At 42.7% G+C, this 22,964-nt stretch overlaps 1 protein-coding gene across 1 annotated transcript; it reads left to right on the forward strand.

Moving 5' to 3' along the window:
- Positions 1-1,441: 1,441 nt before the first annotated feature.
- LOC110503503 (calmodulin-1) lies at positions 1,442-22,717 on the forward strand. The gene is made up of 6 exons (XM_021581843.2): positions 1,442-1,838; positions 12,491-12,521; positions 12,960-13,103; positions 19,057-19,163; positions 20,126-20,261; positions 20,752-22,717. Exons 1-6 carry the CDS (start codon positions 1,836-1,838, stop codon positions 20,778-20,780), a joined length of 450 nt encoding a protein of 149 aa, XP_021437518.1. The 5' UTR covers positions 1,442-1,835; the 3' UTR covers positions 20,781-22,717.
- Positions 22,718-22,964: the final 247 nt, after the last annotated feature.

Consider the following 22,964-nt stretch of genomic DNA (forward strand, 5'->3'; position numbering starts at 1 on the left):
GCTCCTGGGGGTATGCTGTACCTACTCCCTCTTCAATACCCTCTCTGTCATCATCAAACAGGGGTTGAACCGGATCCTGAGTCAGCTGATCCATCTACGTAGCTGCCTGTGCCACTGCAGACTTCTACGATGCCCACTGTTTCCCATGTACTTGCCAAACCCGGTGGGTAAATGCTTGTGTGCTTGTGCCACAGTGGAAACCCTATGCCACAGGAACATGGACTTGAGCACCACCAAAACCAGAGAAATGGGACAACATGGATACAGCCTTCCCCAAGAGGAAGTCATACATGTCGGACCACCTTGACTGGCACAACAGCCCCTGACTGGAAAGACCCTGGATTTACCTGCATATATACAACAATGATAATTGAAGGTTTCCTTTTTTATAATTGTGTTACTTTGAAACTTTTTTTTAATCTGCATTTTTTTTTGAGGGTACTGTATACTTAATGTACTCAATGTATCGTGAAACCAGTTTTACTCTCACCATAAATTCCATTTGGCCCGTAATGATGGTTGTGGTACAGTAGTTTACAATGTGGTTTCATGATGCAATTTGTCTCCACGAGATGGAGCACATGGATAAAGCCATGTGGATTTTATTTTGGTGGACCGCATTTTTTACTGAACTTTTTCCAAATGTTTCCTGACTTTTTGTGTGCAAATAAATGAAAGGCAGAAAAAACACAACACTCCAGCAAATTCCCTCTGATATTTCCTCCTCTTTGCCTCTCAATAACTCGCCCAGGGTCTGTTATGTCGATGACTATGATACAGATCCACAAACAAAAGTGTTAGGTCTGACTGAATATTGCAATAAAGCACACAAACGCAATTAAGAATTATTGATATATCTCTACTTTTTGTACACACAGGAGCAGTTATTATAGACCCATCGCATGGTTCCATTTAAATGCCATTAGTATTGATGTAAAAAATAAATAATAATAAACATCAAATCTTCAGGGTGGGAGGGTTTTTGTCCTTGTCATATAGGCCTACACACGATGTCATACTACTAGACTAGACTACTGCAACGGTTTACATTTTGACCAATTAGTCATATCTGAAATCAGCATATTCAAAACCTGTAATAGCGCAAAGCGAACGATTTATACAACATAAAATTATAAACTCATTAGTCTTGCAATGCATACATCCAATTTGGCGCAATGCAGTTTACAACCAGCCAATTACAAAACCGGGTACTTTTCTAACCGTTTCTCTGGGCCAATAAGGATCTGCGTTACATTGGTTTAGTTGAAGCTCATCTCATTACACCACTGTGGTCATAATTGATCAAAAATAAGAGCTATCAAATTGACGATGTATATCCATTTCAAATATTGTATGTTCACCGCTTCGATAGACTGAAATAATGGGCGCGTCTGCTTCTCATCAAACAGAATCCTGCAGTATCTCTGCGCGATTCGTGCAAGTAGTACAATGACTGTTGTTTGATGAGTAACAGGGGACGGTGCTAGGCAATTTCAGTGAGTGCAGTGGTCAATATAAAGCGAATAGATTATTATATTCTGACGCATTTGTGGTGTGCAGTTTTAAGATTGGCAGGTTCGTCGGAGGGGGGGGGGGGTGAAGAAAGATGTCACTTCGCGGAGCGATATAGTGCAAATGAGGCCACATCGGCAGTGACGCGGTCTCTAGTGTTTCCGGGCAACTTCGCGGAGAAGGGACTGAATACCTCTAGCGAATTGTTTTTCAGCACTAAACAACGATACATACGTTGGACACAGTTGGTTTGCCAGCCACGAGGGGGACGTTGACTATTTAGTCATTGAAATTGTCGAAGTGCGAAGACCTGACGTAATAAAATGGTGAGTATAGCCACCGTTTTGCTAGCTAGCTTGCTGCACTCATTCAACCCACAGACAAAGCCAAGCTATCTCGCTAACATGCATTCGTATTGGGTTCGAGCAACGCCTATAGTTATAACGAGCTCTCTATCCGTAAACTAGCTAGCTAAATAAGGTGTGACTGAAAAAAGTTTTGTCGGTCTGGCAGCTCAACTGTTGATATCACCACCTGACCGGGTTGTTGGCTTGACGTTGGAATGCAATAACTTGCAGTTGGCCAAGCTCATACGGAGTTATGACAGACAATAAGAACATGCTTGATTGTGGTCACGTATTCCTTGCCAAGGCAAAACGTATGAGGCATGACTATCTGATTAACTTTAGTCATGGTTAATTTAACATACTGTTAGCTAGTTAAGGTCGTTGGTTTCGCTTATCGGGGTTGGGGGTACTAATGGTGAGTGGGCGTGGTGGTTAAGGCAGAAGCATAGCGCTGTTTGATGTAATAAAACCCAAACACACTGCTAATTGAATTAACTTAATCGGTAGTATTAGTTGGCTGCTTAGCTAGCCATCTAAATAATTGTTTTCATTCAACGTTAGCTATGTAGGCATGAGCCAGTTCATTTGTATTTTGCAATGAACAATGCCGAGATTGTACTGTCCCAAGGCAAGCTGATAGCTTGTGCGCAACAAGCGAACCTGTGTTGTCATGTTTCCAAATACATAGCTAACTGGCAATATGATATAGCTAGTAATACTTGTTGTGCATCGATTTGTTGAGTCTTTCGTCATGGTGTTGCGTATTGCACCACCACGTTGATCCGCAGTCTGCTGTTCGTGAATGATCTTCGTTGCCACCCCTCCTTTCTCGCCCCTCTACCACCAGCATTCCTCCCCTCTGCATTGAACCACATGGTTGGTGCAGTATACTGACACGGGATCCGCAGTGCATGCTTCTGCAAAAATGGGAAAGACTCTCTAAAAGACCTTGTGACAAACGAAGGCTTGTCCTCCTATGCTCTGCTTTATCCCTCATAATTGCTGTTTTGTGGAACGAAAGTAAGGCCTTGGAGCTAAATCTATTATTCATGGTGGGTTTGTTTTGCACCAAAGGATAAGACACAATTGCAAATCTGAATATCTTGCCATCTGCCCCCAAAAATGAGGCAGCACCACTTTACCACCACAGTGAGTATGGAATGAACAGCCTTTAACCAGGACTGTACATAATCGCACAGTATAGTAACGTTACATGGGATCTCAATACTGCTCATGCAACACTGTTTTCCTGAGCCATTTGGTGTTTGACAAGGCCTTGTAAATGCTCAACCACTACTTGATTCCTCCACCCTCTGCGTGGATAGAATGCGCTGCAGTCTGCTTGCTGCCCTTTCCTCCCCCTTCTCATCCTGATGACTCACTGAGATAGAGCAAAGCATGTGTCCTAGGCTAAATTCTTTAACTGTAATGAACATGTACAAAACACAGAATCATATGATTTTTTTGTTGTATTTTTTTCCCCTTTTCGTGATATCCAATTGGCAGTTGGTCTTATCTTATTGCTGCAACTCCCCTACGGACTCGGGAGAGGCAACGGTCGAGAGCCATGCGTTCTCTGAAACGCGTCCCTGCCAAGCCCCACTGCTTCTTGACACACTGCTCGCTTAACCCGTAGTCCAGAAGCACCAATGTGTCGGAGGAAACACTTTGTGCCCCTTTCTGTCGGCTAGGTGCACACTAAACTGTATTTTTTGGGGGGGGGGGGGGGGGGGGGGGGGGTAGGGGTCGCGCACACTTTCACTGGTATGCACACTTTCACTCAAGCAATAAATTATATATGTATGATGACGAAGACCCACAAAAAGCAACATAGGTGGTAATAGTCAGTGTGCTACATTGGCGACCCTGTTCGTGCCGCTCTAATTATAGGAGGCGTACTGAGGTGTATTTATACCCAACCCTCATCACACTTCCTCAGCCTGAAATGTGCTGGTTGACTGACTCAGGCCTGATAAGACCTCGTCCTCAACTGATGGTCTCCGACTTCGCTCGTTCTGATATTTCTTTATTTTAATGGATTATGTGTGTATTTATTTTTGCTAGGTATTACTGCACCGTTGTAGCTAGGAACACAAGCATTTCCACGCACCTGCAAATCTGTGTATGAGACTAATAGACCTGGATTTGATTTGAAATGTCATGTACTAGATACAGGTCTAATTGGCAGGAAACTGCTAACTGGCCTGAAATTAGTGACCATGTTTACATACGCACAGTATTCCGGATAGTAGCTCATATCCTGCTTAAGGTCTTATTTGGGATAAGCTGTTTTAGATGCACATTTTGATATCCCACTCACGAGTATCCCTGTATCCATGACTGAACAGAATATTCATATGGGTTAAATGGAATCCTAACAGAAATATGGACACGGATTGTAGGCCTATAACTTCTCACGTCTAGCTTAATATAATAAAGTGCATTCGGGAAGTATTCAGACCCTTGACTTTTTCCACATTTTGTTACATTTTATTCTAAAATGGATTGAATTAATTGTTTCCCCTCAATCTACACACAATACTCCTTAATGACAAGGCGAAAACAGGTTTTTAGAAATTTTTGCAAATGTATTGAAAATAAAAAACAGAACTAGCTTATTTACATAGACTACTGTTCAAAAGTTTGGGTCACTTAGAAATGTCCTTGTTTTGAAAGAGAACCATTTTTTTTTGTTTGTTAAAATAACATAAAATTGATCAGAAATAAAGTGTAGACATTGTTAATGTTGTAAATGATTTATAGCTGGAAATGATGAGATTATTATTTTTTGTTTGATGGGTGTACAGAGGCCCATTATCAGCAACCATCACTCCTGTGTTCCACTGGCACATTGTGTTAGCTAATCCAAGTTTATCGTTTTCAAAGGCTAATTGATCATTAGAAAACCATTTTGCAATTGTTAGCACAGCTGAAAACTATTTGATGATTAAAATAAGCAATACAACTGGCCTTCTTTAGACTAGTTGAGTATCTGGAGCATCAGCATTTGTGGGTTCAACTACAGGCTCAAAATGGCCAGAAACAAAGACCTTTCTTCTGAAACTCGTCAGTTTATTCTTGTTCTGATAAATGAAGGCTATTCCATGTGAGAAATTACCAAGAAACTGAAGATCTCGTACAACGCTGTGTACTACTCCCTTCACAGAACAGCGCAAACTGGCTCTAACCAGAATAGAAAGAGGAGTGGGAGGCCCCGGTGCACAGCTGAGCAAGAGGACAAGTACATTTGAGTGTCTAATTTGAGAAACCGATGCCTCACAAGTTCTCAACTGGAAGCTTCATTAAATACTACCTGCAAAACACCCGTCTCAATGTCAACAGTGCAGAGTTGACTCCGGGATGCTGGCCTTCTAGGCAGAGTTAGAAAGAAAAGCCATATTTCAGACTGGCCAATAAAAATAAAAGATTAAGACAGGCAAAAGAACAGACACTGGACAGAGGAAGATAGTAAAGTGTTATGGACAGACAAATCAACGTTTGAGGTGTTTGGATCACAAAGAAGAACATTTGTGAGATGCAGAAAAGATGCTGGAGGAGTGCTTGACGCCATCTGTCAAGCATGGTCGAGGCAATGTGATGGTCTGGGGGTGCTTTAGTGTTGGTAAAGTGGGAGATTTGTACAGGGTTAAAGCCTTCCTTCTTCAAGATCCCCATCACTCCATTTTGCAACGCCATGCAATACCCTGTGGACGGTACTTAATTGGCGCTAATTTCCTCCTACAACAGGACAATGACCCAAAGCACAGCTCCAAACTATGCAATAATTATTTAGGGAGGAAGCAGTCAGCTGGTATTCTGTCTATAATGGAGTGGCCAGCACAGTCACTGGATCTCAACCCTTGACCGTAAGAAGTGACCATCAAGCCAATCCAACTTGTGGAAGGTGCTTCAGGAAGCATGGGGTGAAATCTCTTCAGATTACCTCAAAAAATTGACAACTAGAATGTCAAAGGTCTGCAAGGCTGTAGTTGCTGCACATGGAGGAATCTTTGACGAAAGCAAAGTTTGAAGGACACAATTACTATTTCAATTAAAAAATCATTATTTTTAACCATGTCAACGTCTTGGCTATATTTCATATATGTTTTCATGGAAAACAAGGACATTTAAGTGACCCCAAACTTTTGAACGGTTGTGTAAGTATTCAGACCCTTTTGCTATGAGACTCAAAATTCAGCTCAGGTGCATCCTGTTTCCATTGATCATCCTTGAGATGTTTCTACAACTTGATTGGAGTCCACCTGTGGTAAATTCAATTGATTGGACTTGATATGGAAAGGCACACACCTCTCTTTATAAAACATCCCACAGTTGACAGTGCATGTAAGAGCAAAAACCAAGCCATGAGGTCAAAGGAATTGTCCGTAGAGCTCCGAGACAGGATTGTGTCGAGGCACAGATCTGGGGAAGGGTACCAAAAAATTAAAGGAGTTTGGAACCACCAAAGCTGTGTTCAAATACCCATACTACATACTTAATGAGTATATACTACATACTATTAGTTCATTTTAGTATACTGTAAACAGTAGCATTTCAGTTGAGCGTTCTAGAGCTTTGTCTGTCTACTGGAAGTTGATGCGGTTGCAATTCAACATCTTGCTAGCTTGTTAGCTAGACATTTTACGATTTCGGGTGTGTTCGTAAATTCAGTCTGGAGTGCGCTCTGGGTGTTCATAAATCCAGAGCGATGTCATTTTGTCTGTTCGTGTTTCACTCTTGGAGCATTCAGAGCGCACACTGGCCGAAAGGTTCAACAGCAGTCAATCACCCAAGCGATCTACTTCCAGACACAAATGAGAACACTTTACTCTGACTATTTTACTCACCCTAGCAGAGCTGGTTATACAGAGCGTTAGTGACTAACTGTGCTTCTGGCAAAAAAGTAATATATTTTATTTTTTTTTGCTGACATTTACTGACACTGGCCATATTCAACGTGTGTTGAGCGTTCGTAAATTTAGCAGTTACTCTGTTCAAGAGTGCTCTAAAATCGGAGTAGATGGCCAGAATTAACAATGTCCATTGACATGCACAATGACAATACCACTTAGCTAAGAATGATGTGAATAATCAAGTCAAACGTTGCGTAGTTAGTTAATATACTGCTTGGCAAGTTCGAGGTATTAGTAACCAACTAACGTTAGGTTAGCTAACATACTGCTGTAATGCTTTGCGGTTCGTACGGCTAGCGTAACTAACAAATTGTCAACCAACATAACTAATTTTAAATCATTCCTTTATTACATTGCTCCACATTTTCAGAACATTTGTCATAATTAGTTAAAGCAATTAATTTGTGCCTTCTCTCGTTAGATTTCGACTGCATAATTTCTAGGGCAAATAAATTATCACTTTTTTTCCCCCCATCGATAACGATAATTATCACGATACTAATCAAATTGTTTAAAAGGTGCAAATCTGCTTCAAACTCAAGAATGCCTGAACAAACCGTGGTTAGAGCGATGGGGCAGTAACTAAAAGGTTGCTATATCGAATCCCTGAGCTGACAAGGTAAACATCTGTTGTTCTACCCCTGAACAAAGGAGTCAACCCACTGTTCCCTGATAGGCCGTCATTGTAAATAAGTTGTTCTTAACTGACTTGCCTAGTTAAAGGTTACATTTAAAAATGTATATATTTGAGCAAACAAAATTATACTTGAAGGAAAATTGTTCCATGTTTGCGGCCAGGGAGCACGTACCTGGGGTCAATTAAATTGATAAGCCTCTTGAAACCTTCCTTTTGACTGTTAATTGGTAGCATGTCCTTAGCAATGCAATGCATAATAGCATTTGTGATGTCTTTTTGATGTTTGCTTGTAGGGCATAAATGCTGTCAGTGTTGACTGCTTTGAGCAAACATCCCAAGATTGGCTGATGCTTGAGGGGCGTTTATCAATACCGTGGCGCAAACTCAAACTTCCTGCATGTTCCAAAGAGTGATTTTGCTTCAGATGTTGAAAAAGGTTTGTCGTACTACCAGACTTCGTTGCCACCTGTCTACGGCACAATTTGCACTGAACATTTGTCGGACTTCAAAAAGCCAAACCACTTCCAAATTACTGAAACAGTTTAACCCTTATCAATAATTTATTTGTTGGAAGCTGCTCCTTCTCCATGGCTATCACTGCCACTGTTTTTGCCTACATCACTCATTTTTGGTGGTTAATAGTGGCTACTCCATAACTCGAGGTGCTAAGTGTTTTTTTTAGTGGGCTATACCTCTCCACGTGCATATTGTCACTTCTCCGCACGTTCCTGTTGCTCCTAGTTATTCTATAGCGACATTATCGAAAATTAATCTAAATGTTTTTATATCGTTATTGAGGGAAGAATTTACCTCTAATTATTGATTTATCGAACAGCCCTAATATTTTCTGCCATTTTTCTTCAAATCTGAAAATGTTGTGAAGCCATGCCCATTTTCTGATTAATTGCATTATGGTCCTTAAAAGCACAGAAATAGTGTACACTTCATGTATACTTCGTATTTTGGCGAATTTAGTACGACATACAGGACGCATACTATGACCAATAAACATGATATATACTCAATTCACAAATACTGCGGTTCGTATGTGTATTCAAACTCAATTCTTCCTAGAGTTGCCAGCCCGGCCAAACTGAGTAATTGGGGGAGAAAGGCTTTTGTCAGGGAGGTGACAGAGAACCCGATGGTCACTCTGACAGAGCTCCAGAGTTGCTCTGTGGAGATGGTTGCCCTTCTGGAAGTTTCTCCCATCTCTGCAGCACTCCACCAATCAGATCTTTATGGTAGAGTGACCAGACGGAAGCCTTTCCTCAGTAAAAGGCACATGACAGCACACTTGGAATTGAGAAACAAGATTCTCTGGTCTGATGAAACCAAGATTGGACTCTTTGGCCTGAATGCCAAGTGTCACATCTGGAGGATACCTGGAACCATCCCTAAGGTAAAGCATGGTGGTGGCAGCATCATGCTGTGGGGATGTTTTTCAGCGGCAGGGACTGGGAGACTGGTCAGGATCGAAGGAAAGATGAACGGAGCATAGTATTGCGAGATCCTTGATGAAAACCTGCTCCAGAGCCCTCAGGCTGGTGCGAAGGTTCACCTTCCAACAAGACAATGACGCTAAGCAAACAGCCAAGACAACTCAGGAGTGGCTTTGGGACAAATCTCAATGTCCTTGAGTGGCCCAGCCAGACCCGAGCCCGGACTTGAACCCGATCGAACATCTCTGAAGCTCCCCACCCAACCTGACTGCGCTTAAGTGGGTCTGCAGAGGAGGAGGAAAAACTCCCCAAATACAGGTGTGCCAAGCTTGTAGCGTTATCCCCAAGACTACTCGCTGTAATCACTGCCAAAGGTGCTTCAACAAAGTACTGAGTAAAGGGTCTGAATACTTATGTAAATGTCATTTCAGGTTTATTTTTATTTTTTACCTTAACTAGGCAAATCAGTTAACAAATTCTTATTTTCAATGACGGCCTAGGAACTGGGGTTAACTGCCTTGTTCAGGGGCGGAACGACATATTTTTACCGTGTCAGCTCGGGGATTCGATCTTGCAACCTTTCGGTTACTAGTCCGATGCTCTATCCACTAGGCAACCTGTCGTGCAAAAATGTCTAAACCTGTTTTTGCTTGGTCATGGGGTATTGTGTGTACATTGATGCAGAAGGGGGAAGCAATTTAATTATTTTGAGACTAAGGCTGTAACAAAATGTGGAAAAGGTCAAGGGGTCTGAATACTTTCTGAATGCAATGTATTAAACTGATCAAATGAACCATTGTATTTCTGTTCAAAATGTTGCATCAAGACTGCCCAAATGTGCCCAATTTGTTTATTAAGAACAACTGTGCACTCTCCTCAAACAATAACATTATTTCACTGTAATATCCTGGGAAATGTTCTTGCTACTTACAACCTCATGCTAGTCGCATTAGCCTATGTTTGCTCAACTGTCCCGCAGGGGACCCACCAATCCTGAAGTTAATACTTAAAACGTTGCACATATACTACTGCTTCTAGTGGCCAAAATCTAAATTGCACCTGGGCTGGAATAATACATGATGGCCTTTCTCTTGCATTACAAAGATGATTGTATTATCTTTTACCAGATCTATTGTGTGTTATTCTCCAACATTCCTTTCCCATTTCCACAAACTTCAAAGGGTTTCCTTTCAAATGGTACCAATAATATGCATATCCTTGCTTTAGGGCCTGAGCTACAGGCAGTTAGATTTGGTTATGTCATTTTAGGTGAAAATTGAAAAAAAGGGGCCAGTCCTTAAATTAACTCCTACAAAATTATGCATTTCTTGCAGTAAAATCTATACAATAAATGTTAATTTTGACTCGAACAGGAGTGGAGAAATTGTTTTTCTTTCTTTCAGCATCTCTTGAGACATGTTATCTTTGACACGTATGCAAGCACACAGTATTTCAACCACATAAAATATGCAACTGAAGACATTCATTGTTTTCTCAACTTTTAATTTCCTTAGAATCGATCAAACTGATTACATTTTGCACAGGACCAATCGTTACACTGTTTTGGAGTCATTGCGCCACCCCCCCCCCCCCCCCCCCCCCCCCCCCCCCCGGTCCCTAAACAAAACAGACAACTTTATTGGTGTTACATAGAATGGAGGCATTAGTAATCTAGTTAAGACATTATTCTGGTGAGCTCTACTGTGTTTAGTCTAGATACATGCAGCTTCTCTTCTGTCACAGCCTAACTACAGTTGACAAACAAATGGCCTGCCAAATGACAAATTATAAGCAGAAACTTAGGGGTGAAAGTGCGGAATATCAACAAAATGAATTATGGTGGATCTAACTGTGGGGAGCCTACTTTTTTGAAGTGATTTGTTTGACAGATGAAAACATCACTCAACACCCATGATATTTGGAACTGAGCCTGCGCAAACCACGGAAAACAACCGTAAACGGCATAAGATGTTTTACATGCCACAGTATCCTGTCTTAATATCGGCATATTTCTCAACCAGGACCGGATATGTTCATACAGTACCAGCCAAAAGTTTGGACAAACCTACTCGTTCCAGGGTTTCTCATTCTTTTCACTATTATTCTACAATGTAAACGTTTTTGTAAAGACATCAAAACTATGAAATAACACATGGAATCATGTACTAACCAAAAAAGTGTAACAAATCAACATATTTGAGATTCTTCAAAGTAGCCACCCTTTGCCTTGATGACAGCTTTGCACATGCTTGGCATTCTCTCAACCAGCTTCATGAGTCACCTGGAATGCATTTCAATTAACAGGTGTGCCTTGTTAAAAGTTAATTTGTGGAATTTCTTTCCTTAATGTGTTTGAGCCAATCAGTTGTGTTGTGACCAAGGTATAGGGCTATCAACTGGTATACAGTATATAGCTCTTTTTGGTAAAAAAACAAGTCCATATTATGGCAAGAACAGCTCAAATGTGCAAAGAGAAACGACGGTACATCATTACTTTAAGACATGAAGGTCAGTCAATCTGGCAAATTTCAAACATTGAAATGTTTTTCAAGAGTAGTCACAAAAACCTAGCGCTATGATGATCCTGGCTCTCATGAGGACCACCACAGGAAAGGAATACCCAGAGTTACCTCTGCTGCAGAGGATAAGTTCATTAGTTACCAGCCTCAGAAATTGCAGACCAAATAAATGCTTCAGAGTTCAAGTAACACACATCTCAACAGTTCAGAGGAGACTGTGGGAATCAGGCCTTCATGGTCGAATTGCTGCAAAGAAACCACTACTAAAGGACACCAATAAGAAGAGACTTGCTTGAGCTAAACCCGAGCAATGAACATTTAGACCGGTGGGAATCTATCCAAATTTGAGTCCTTTTGAGATGCAGAGTAGGTAAACGAATGATCTCCGCGTGTGTGGTGCCCACCGTGAAGCATGGAGGTGTGGGTGTGCTTTGCTGGTGACACTGTTGGGATATATTTAGAATTCAAGGCACAATTAACCAGCATGGCTCAACAGCATCTGCAGCGATATGCCATCCCATCTGGTTTGCGCTTAGTCCCATCATTTTGTTTTTCAACAGGACAATGACCCAACCTCCAGGCTGTGCAAGGGCTATTTGACCAAGGAGAGTTATGGAGTGCTGCATCAGATGACCTGGCCTCAAAATCACCCGACATCAACCCAATTGAGATGGTTTGGGATGAGTTGGACTGCGGCGTGAAGAAAAATCAGCCAACAAGTCCTCAGCATATGTGGGAACTCCTTCAAGACTATTGGAAAAGCATTCCAGGTGCAGCTGGTTGAGAGAATTATTCTACTGTAGAAAATAGTAAAAATAAAGAAGCTCTTGAGTCTGTGTCCAGACTTTTATGGTACTGTATGCGTCAACTCAAAAACAATACTTGAGTATCCCGAATAATAATGGTATAATGGTGTGCATGTAAACATGTGAGCACTGAGGTTATAGGGGTGAAAGTATCACTCATCTCATCTGGTCTCATGCGAATCCAGTGGGGCAGGTATGGTTACACACAGGAGTAGAAGAGCAGCCATTTGGTGATTGTGGCCTAATTTACCTCAGGCTATAATATGTTTGGGGCCGTGGACAACTCTCACTCTTGCTTCCTCTCGTCTTCACAGGCTGACCAACTGACTGAGGAGCAGATTGCTGGTGAGTACAATCACTAACCCCGAACAGTGAGGTTCTGTCCTTTCAAAGCTCTTCAATCCAATCCCAGTTAGTCAAAGTGATTTGAGTTCATGTCGGTTGGCCAGATAGTGTGGGTGCTTAGTCATGGATCCTCATGGTAGTAGCCAACATTTAGGCTACTCTGCCTGTTAGTTTGTACTGCTGCTGCTAATCTTGTACCTACCATTCTTAGTAAGAGGTGTTTTTTTTCTCTCTTTTTTCTTCATCTGCACAGATCTAAAAATTGGGTGAAATCAGTATGTTGACCGCATCCTGGGAATTTGCCCTTAGCTGTCGAGTTCTCTCACATCAGTGCAGATGAAGGAATGGAGACAAGGATAGAAAGACCATGTAGACTATTGACGTAGACAATATAGGCATTTCCACCAATCCAACACTGTTCCCTGTTTGCTTATTCAGAGTTCAAGGAGGCCTTCTCACTGTTCGACAAGGACGGCGATGGCACCATCACCACCAAGGAGCTGGGCACTGTCATGCGCTCTCTGGGACAAAACCCTACTGAGGCAGAGCTACAGGACATGATCAATGAGGTGGACGCCGATGGTAAGATTAGAGAGATGTGTACAATGACACACACACACACTGACGTGCTGACACGCATGCACAAGTATGGTCAGAACCTAACAAGGAAACCTAACCCCTTTCACATAGTGGATGAATGGTGACACACACACTGCATAATTACTGGCCCTTAACCGCTAGGCTACCTGCTGTCCGACCTGGATGGCACCATGGCTCTGGTTTCATGGTGGATCACATTTCAACCATCCATCGTTTCCAACCACAACAGAGGCTCACCCATAGAGTTGGAGGACTCTAGATGGATAAAACCTGTTTTTGGCATGGACATAGAGCTCGCCAGCTTGTAGTCCTAAAACTAGAAATGACTTACCTTTTTTGGTTCGCTCAGACATTCTTATGGTGGAATGGGGTTTTGGGATAAATGCACATAATAAGGTCAACACAGGCTTAGGGGATCTTATACATTTTCATCAGTCAGTTAACATGACAGTAGAAATTGAAGCCTGTATGTGCTTGTTTTTGATTACATAAATGCTTCCAAATTCACAAAAAGTGATGTTAGCTGATGATGATTCTCATAAATAAAGGTAAAGTTTTTTTAAACATTTTTTTTTACTAGACAAGTTGTGTATTTATATTCTAGTTTTGTCCCTTTAGGGCACCTGTAAACCCCCCCCCCCCCCCCCCTTGCTTACCTACGTTGAAGTGCTTGGAATGTTCTTCCTGTGAAATGGATTTAACAATGCCCACGTTAATTTCTACTTCCGTCTCATGTCCTGTTGTCCTGTTAGTTGTATAAGTAATACAGTGTGCTATACAACAACTGGCGACGAGGAAGAAACGTTCTCACGTTTGTGCTCATCTTTGGCAGAAAGTCTGAGTTAAAAAAAAATTGCCGTAGAAAGATGCAAACAAAACACGGAGCTAGCCAGTCGAGTGATGCTAGCAAGCTTTTGATGTCACGGCAACGAGAGCCTCGAGGGATATGAAGAGTTTTGCTGCGGGAGAAAGTGAAGTCGGCGTGAGTTAAAAGAAAGAAAAGGGGTCTGGGACCATCTGAAAAGTGTGAGAAAGAAAAATAAACCGAAAATGTCTGCATTGATTGGAAATATAGGAACATTTGAATCTGTGGAACAATGGAGTTCTTACACAGAACGTTGGAGTTCTTTGTGTTGGCAAATGGAATTAAAGCAGAAGTCGTTGTGCCAACATTTTTGAATGTTATGGGAGGAAAAACATTCAATCTACTGCACAGTCTAATAATGCCTGAAAAACAAGGTAATAAATCATATGAAATTGTGGCTACCTTAAAAGGACATTATTCTCCCAAACCACTGAAAATCGCAGAGCGATTCTGATTCCCTCTCATCTTGATTTCTCTTATGAAACCAATCTCACAGTTTGTGGCTGTATTGAAACAACTTATCTGAACACTGTAAATTTGGGAGATCAATGAGTGACACTATACGTGATAGGTTAGTGTGTGGCATGCGCAACGAGGCAATCCAGAAACGCCTTTTTGACTGAGAGTGACTTAACATTGCAGAGAGCAATAGAAGTGAGTACGTCAATGGAAATGGCAAATAAAGACGCACAACAGCTAAGTGCTTCGACTAAAGTGCATAAGGTGTCTACGTGGTTAAAAAACAAGGCAGGAGGTGGGAAGCCAGATCACCAAGCAGAGGAGTGTTGGTGCAAAGACTTAGACTGCAGAAGTTGTGGAAAAATGGGTCACATTGAACGTGCAGAGAAAAACAAAAAGACACAATCAAACAAAAGTACTGAACAAAGGAAAAGCGACTTCAGGAAGTTCAAAAAGAAAGTGCATAAAATGAAGGGGGAGAATCTTTGCATGTTATGTCCATTTCAGACAATGGATACGGCTACTGGGTGACACCGCTACTGGATGGAAACGCAGTACGGGTGCAAGTGGACACTGGAGCAGCCATATCTTTGCTGTCTGAGGCTGTATACAAGGAGAAACTACATCCCCTCACACTACAGCCCACAAAGAGGACGCTGAAAACACACACTGGTGAGATTGTTCCAGTGAGAGGAAGCGTGATTGTTACAGTGGAGCACAACAAACAGAAGGTAAAGCTACCACTCTACATTGTGAAAGGCAACCATCCAGCATTGCTTGGAAGCACATGGCTGGAAAAGATCAAATTCAACTGGCAGGAAATTCACATGGTTGCAAAAGAGGACACAAACCTACAAGGGATATTGAGGAAACACGCGGATGTGTTCAAAGGAGAACTTGGCAGTATGAAGGACATAACAGTTAAACTGACTGTGAAACCAGACAGCAAACTAAAGGCTTCAAAGCTAGACCTGTCCCATACGCCAGAAAACCAGATGTTGAAATTGAGTTAAACAGACTAGTCGAGAGTGGAGTATTGGATCCAGGGAATGTTAGTGAATGGGCTACACCCATTGTTCCAGTCATGAAAAAAGATGGATCACTCAGACTGACTCTGTGGTGATTTCAAAGTCACCATTAACCCAGTCTTGACTGCTGAAAAATATCCACTACCCCTCATTGACAACTTATTTTCTGGTTTAGCTGGAGGACAAAAATTATTTAAGATAGGCCTGACATAAGTCTACATCTACAGATGGATGTGGACCAAGAGTCACAAGAACTGTTGACCATAGTGACTCACAAAGGACTGTACAGGTACCGGAGGCTTCCTTTTGGAATCACCTCAGCTCCGGCCTTGTTTCAGTGAGCTATGGACCAGATACTGAGCGGGCTCACTGGGGTCCAATGTTACCTCAATGATCTACTCATGACCGGCAAAGACGAGCAGGAGCACCTGAGAAACCTGAACGCTACACTACAGAGATTGGAGGCGTACGGTCTGAGGGTCCAGAAGGACACCTGCAAGTTTTTCCGGCCTTCTGTTGAGTACCTGGGCCACGTTATCGACAGTTCGGGGCTCCACAAGGCGCCATCGAAGGTGAAGGCCGTTGCGGAAGCTCCATCCCCACAGAACGTGAGTCAGCTGAGATCATTCTTAGGACTACTGACATACTACGCAAAGTGTGTGCCAAACCTAGCTAACATGTTAAAGCCACTGCATGAACTTTCGAACAAAACCAAACAGTGGAAGTGGACAGACAGATGCGCGGAGGCCTTCAAGAAAGTGAAAACAGCCTTAGCTCAGAGGCCCTAACCCACTTCAACTCCAACTTGCTATTACAGTTGGCATGTGGTGCATCGCCTTATGGCGTCGGTGCAGTTGTCTCTCACATCATGCCATCAGGTGAAGAAAGGCCAATTGCTTTCGCATAACAGACCTTAAGTAAAGCCGAGAGCAATTATGCAAAGAGCGTGAAGCACTCGCCATTGTGTTTGGAGTTAGGGTTAGAACAGAAATTTCATCAGTTTCTGTTTGGCCGACGATTCACACTGCTGACGGACCATAGACCCCTCACCTCCATCTTTGGTCCCCACACCGGCATTTTGTTGCGTGCAGCCAACCGCATGCAGCGATGGGCGTTATTGTTATCTGCTCACCAGTACGATATCAAGTACAGAAGTTCTGAGCAGCACTACAATGCAGACGGCCTCTCAAGACTTCCCTTACATGTCGCGCACACTGAGCACTCCCAGGCTGAAATCTTCTACTCCCAAGGAAGTGACAAACTCTCCAGTTACATCTGTCCAAGTGAAAAGCTTCACCCACACTGATCCTGTGATGTCTGAGGTCGTGGACATTGTAACTCGTGGAAAAGAAGTAGAGATGTCGGACAGCCTACAACCTTACTTAGTGAGGAGAAACGAGCTCACCGTTCAGTTTGGATGCTTGCTATGGGGTTTTCGAGTCATACCGCTGCCACTGAGAAGGCAGGTGCTTGAAGAACTCCATTCAGGGCACTGTGGCATGGTGTGAATGAAGGAGATTGCACACAGCTACTTTTGGTGGCCAGGTCTGTACGCAGCTATCGAAGACCAGGTCAAGTCATGTTCTGCACGTCAAAAGATGAACATGCCTCAGCTAGCGCCACTACATTCATGGGACTTCCCAGAGGAGCCTTTGCAGCGAGTCCACATAGACTATGCAGGCCCACTGGAGGATCGTATGTTCTTAGTCGTAGTTGACGCACACAGCAAATGGCCTGAGGTCACAGGGATGAAGAGCACCTCAGCAGAGAGAACCATCAAAGAGCTACGGTCAATCTTCAGTCGCTTCGGCTTGCCAACGCAACTCGTTAGTGATAATGGCCCCCAACTGGTGTCTGAAGAGTTCTGGTCATTCATGGAAGCAAATTAAATTTAACACATCAAGTCAGCGCCGTATCACCCTGCTGAAAGGTTTGTCCAAACGATGAAGCAAGCTTTAAAATCATCGCAAGGGAACGGCTCCCTCAATAGGCGTCTAAACACCTTCCTGTTAACCTACAGAAACTCTCCCCACGCTATAATCAGTGGCACCTGCGTCAGCCATGATGAAAAGACAGCTTGCACGCGACTCGACCTCCAAAGACGAAACGGGTTGTACAGACACAACAGCGAGCACAGGTGGAGAGACGGAGCAAAGCAAAAGACAGAAGCTTCATAGCTGGAGAGCGAGTTCTTGCTCGGAACTACAGCAAAGGTCCAAAGTGGATACCAGCCACAGTGGTAGCACAAACAGGGCCTGTGTCCTACACCGTTCACACACCGGAAAACATCATCTGGAGGAGACACGTGGATCAACTGTTGCCAGGAACCACCCTCAGAGATGACTCATGTCAAGCCAGGACAAACCAGGATCAGCTACTGGAGACCTACCATGACTACGAGCCATCACCTGAACATCCACTGCAGCAACCTACAAATGTGGAAAGTGCTCCAGTCTCCAGAGTGCATACGCAGGGTACTGTTGCACCCCAGTCTGGGCATACACCATCACCACTCAGACTCAGAGATAATGTGACTGTAGACTCACCTGTAAGTCGTCATTACCCTGCAAGAGAAAGACGACCCTCTGACAGGTTGACTATTTAGTTCAGACTAACCTCAGACATTGGGGCAGAATACACCCCAGGGTTAAGTCTGGGGACTGAGGCTGTCTACCCTCTTTCCCTAGTTTAGAAAAGGTTATTCTGAAAAGTTCATTTATTTACATTAAGAACTTATGTTAAAAAGAAAACACTAGGCAAAACAGTGAATATTTACTTTTTCCTTATGGGTCATCAAAGGTAAAGGGGGGAGTAATATTTTGTGTATTGATATTCTAGTTTTGTCCCTTTAGGGCATCTGTATCCCCCCCCTAGCTTACCTACGTTGAAATGCTTGGAATGTTCTTCCTTTGAAACACATTAAGCAATGCACACGTTAATTTCTACTCATGTCCTGTCCTTATATTAGTTGTATAAGTAATACAGTGCTATACAACAAGTCCGTTAAGAACAAATTCTTATTTACAATGACTCCCTACTCCGGCCAAAACCTGGACTACGCAAGGCCAATTGTGCGCCGCCCTATGGGCACTCCCAATCACGGCTGGATGTGATTCAGCCTGGATTCGAAACCGGGGACTATAGTGATGCCATTGAGGGCTTCCACCATTTTTAAAGTAGTCAACTGGGTGGGAATTCCATATGTGTTATGGAATGATCACATGATTCCATCAAGAGGGATCAGCCAATGAATTATACTCATGAGCAAACATTCCATAACTGTCGGTGGCAGTAAATCGGGAACCTTGGCTTTTATATCTGTTCAAACAACACATCTAGGCAGTAGTTTGCAACCTTTGTTTGTTTGCCAACTCATAGACTTAATTGAAGAAGAAGAAAATGGATTACTTAGAAATGGAGATTACCTCAATGGTGCTGCCCGTGTACTCAGATGCCAAGATGATATCTCTCTTTGGGTGCATTCCAGAATGTACAGACACAAATTTCAACACAGCTCCTTATGAAATAAAGTGTGTGTGTGTGTGCACAAACATAAAATGAAGATTGTCTTGTTCGTCCTTAGGTAACGGGACAATCGACTTCCCAGAGTTCCTGACAATGATGGCGAGGAAGATGAAGGACACAGACAGCGAGGAGGAGATCAGAGAAGCCTTCAGAGTCTTTGATAAGGTACGCATGCCCCACATCGCCCCCTTTGATTGTTGTACTCCGTCAATTGGAAATGTGCTTAGTGTTTTGAGCCATTATGATTGTCTGTTTTAGATTTTTGTGCTTAGAATTGTGGAACTGTATCACATACTTGTGAAAATTGCACCAAATGATTGAACAAAAACTAACCCTTCATGTTCTGAGAATGTGACGTTGAAAGTGGGATGGACTACTGCGCCTCTGCCATCCTGATGTTATGTAATCCAGTGTTTGTCGTCATCGTTATGTCTTAACTGTTTAGCTTAGAGGACGGCTTTGTCTGTTGGGAGCGGAGTATAACGTTACCCGCATGCAGGATGGGGGCTTATTGCAGTGCAGAAATCTGAGTCACAAGCTAATGGGGAGCACTCATTGCCTGGGCTTATATTGCTCCGTGCAGCCTGGAATAATGCAACCCCTTTTTAAACAGAGCCATGTGATTTTGGGTGTGTGTGGACTTAAATTTAGTGTGTATTGCGGTTGGTTGTTTGCACCCTCATTGACGGATCGGATGTGACTGGTGTGATTGTGTCAGGCATTGTTTTTGTTGGACATTTGTGCAACAGTCCTGAAGGGCCTTGGTTACTGCTACAATGCCAGTTTGCTAGGACACCAGTCTGTCAGCATCCCCTACTCTGTTTATTATCTCTCCCTCTGTGGCTCTTGAGTGTTGGCAGAGCTAGAGCCGGAGATCAGGCTGGGGCTGGGTGAGCAGACGGACCAGAGCCATACATATCTCTGGCTGTCACACAAATGGGGCAGCCAGGGACCATGTTCATGTGCCAGCAGACCAGATAAACCCGGGCTCTATTCAGAAGATGGACATGTCACTGATCGTTCTGATAGAAAAGCCTTGTTTAAACCTGTCAGAATGAGATCTGGACAAAGTACTGTATGTAGAGCCTTCTCTCTTTGCCTATTGAATGTGCCTGTTCTCCCTGTAGGATGGGAATGGCTACATCAGTGCGGCAGAGCTGCGCCACGTCATGACCAACCTCGGGGAGAAGCTCACAGACGAGGAGGTGGACGAGATGATCCGCGAGGCCGACATTGACGGAGACGGACAGGTCAACTATGAAGGTGAGCTCAACGTCCTTCCCCTCTCCCATTCGTGCGTTTGCAGATATAAAGTGAAACGGATAGGTGGAAGCTAAATATCACCGTATTTCCAAGACTTTTCTGGTACCTTCCGATCTGCGAAAACCAGAAGGCTAAAGATTTTCTTAAAACCTCCACTTCCTCGTCCTCCTTTTTCCTCCTCTCTCCCTCTTCCTGCTCCTCCTCTCAGATCTACTGTGAGTTCACTGAAGTTTGTGTCTTTCCACTGTTGCCCCTGTCAGTTGTGCCTTATTTCTCTTTGCTTTGATGCTGAAAGTAAAGGCAATAAAAGGAGTTATACATAACAAGCTCTGCTCATTGAATTCAAAATAGTATTGAAGACCTTGATTCCTCATGTTACTTTGTTCCAATAATCTTATTAATGTGCCATAATCATTGTTAACAGAATGCCCTTTATTCTTGTGGATTTCTTCTCATTTTTTTTCTCTCTCTGTTTTGTTCTGCCTTGCAGAGTTTGTGCAGATGATGACAGCCAAGTGAAGTAGACTGTGCTCTCACACATTTCTCTCTTACATTGCTTGTCCTCCTAAGATCACGCTGTCTTTAAGAAAACAAAACAATAATCAAGCCAAAATGTAAAACTCAAATGATTCAATGTACAAAATTATTTAATAAAAAAACAAATCCAAGTACTTCTAGGGTATCTGTTTTAAGAGTAACTGCAGATGAATCCCTAACAGAAGTTAATGGACCAAGCTTTAACGAGGCATGAGGCCCTTACTCCAGAGTAAGATCCTTGGGAGTCTCCCAGATGCCGAAGAAATTTGAGGAAAGGGCAACACGGACGAGGGATAGGAATCCATGCCAGAGATGGCCGTCTTTTCCTCATTGAGAGAAGCTTACTATTTAGAGAGTTTTTCTAACATATATATATATATATATACCCTGAGTGTACAGAACATTAGGAACACCTTAATGTTTAGTTCCCCCCCCTTGCCCTCAGAACAGCTTCAATTCGTCGGGCATGGACTCTACGGTGTCGAAAGCGTTCCATAGGGATGCTGGCCCATGTTGACTCCAATGCTTCCCACAGTTGTCAAGTTTGCTGGATGTCCTTTGGGTGGTGGACCATGGTTGATGCACACAGGAGCGTGAAAATCTCAGCAGTATTGCAGTTCTTGACACACTCAAACTGGTGCGCCTGGCACCTACTACCATACCCCCTTCAAAGGCACTTACTTTTGTTTTGTTTTGGCACACACACAATCCATGTCTCAAGGCTTAAAAATCATTTTTTTAACGTCTCTTCCCCTTTAACAACTTGCATCAATAAGGGATCATAGCTTTCACCTGGTCAGTCTATATCATGGAAAGAGCAGGTGTCCCTAATGTTTTGTACTCTCTGTGTGTAATAAACACATGTAAAAATGCTAACAGTTGGTGCAAGAATTACAGTGGGAAAGGTTGCTTTGGTGCTCGGTTGAGGAGAGAATTCACCCATTCCTAAGGGGTTGTGGGGAGTTGATAGAAAAGCACTGGTTGATTGGTTGGTTTTCATTGTATTTTCCGTTGTTTCGGCAGGCTGTTGTCTTTCGTTCTCAAACAAGGCTTTTAATTTCCCAGCACCACTGACCTATGGCATAGGAGTACCGAGATGTACAGTTTCAGAATGTTGATTATGGTAGCACACTTTGAGAGCATTGCTGTGAAGATATTCTATCTTTCATATATCCTGATACAAATATGAATGTCATGCTTTTTAAATGTATGTTATCAAACGTTAACGTATAAATTAATTACACATTTTGGTCACCCAAATATATATTAGTGTATCGTAAACTTTGCATGACCTATTGTTGATATAGAATGACCTGTGAAATGTTTTGAAATGTGCCATAATACTCTAAAGCCTCAACCTGGCAAGAACACTTAGTAAATTAGAACATATTATGAATATACAGTATAAGCTATATACAGTACATACCTATTTGCACTTTGGTGTAAACTGTAAATTTGAACATGTTCTGTAAAAAAAGACAATGTTGCTGCTGCTAGAACAACTAATTTGTCTCTTGCTCCTGTGGATTTGTTAGATCCTCATGTTGTCGTCAAGGTGTTCACATCTTTTATCCGTGCTCCGCTTGCTGTTCTGCTGAACAGAGTATATGGTCACTAATATACATTTTTTGTCAGTGAGTTGAAAAACTAAATCAGTTTGACGGGTAGAAATTAGGGGTTGCGTTTTTTTATTATTTGGGGTTGAGTGAAAGGAATGCTAGCAGAGGTACTGAATCGTTGCGTGAAAGACAACTTGTGGACTAAAACAATCTGGCTAGCTTTTACTGGTTGGTTAACTTTGATCTACAGGTTGGAAAAGACACATGGTTAAGGACTGTTAAACCTCTGGAGGTAGTGTACAAATTTAAAGATGTGAAATGTTAATGTTTGCCATGAATAAATACATTGACTGAACTTCACTAAGTGTCACTTTTTGTGTTTAAAAAAAGAAAGAAGCTAACTTTAGCATTTTAGTTATTTGGAGTGTGGAAGAAACTTCAACTCCGTTCAGTTGGTGTGTGTACACCCTTTGCGATTGGGTCAGAGGAAGTCACCCTGGCCTCCGTAAGAGGAGCTATATTTGGTGGCTCATGGGATTGCCACAGGAGCCTTTGTTAATCCGGGTCAGTCAGGTTCATGACATCTCACCCCTGTAACTCCAAATGC

Source organism: Oncorhynchus mykiss, chromosome 24 (assembly GCF_013265735.2).
Source record: "Oncorhynchus mykiss isolate Arlee chromosome 24, USDA_OmykA_1.1, whole genome shotgun sequence".
Taxonomy (NCBI): domain Eukaryota; kingdom Metazoa; phylum Chordata; class Actinopteri; order Salmoniformes; family Salmonidae; genus Oncorhynchus; species Oncorhynchus mykiss.

What these genes read in the sequence shown, in the direction of transcription:
- LOC110503503 (XM_021581843.2), top strand. An exon ending in CAATGAGGTGGACGCCGATG is followed by an intron (nt 13,104 to 19,056) that starts GTAAGATTAGAG and finishes GTTCGTCCTTAG; the next exon opens with GTAACGGGACAATCGACTTC. An exon ending in CGGACAGGTCAACTATGAAG is followed by an intron (nt 20,262 to 20,751) that starts GTGAGCTCAACG and finishes TCTGCCTTGCAG; the next exon opens with AGTTTGTGCAGATGATGACA.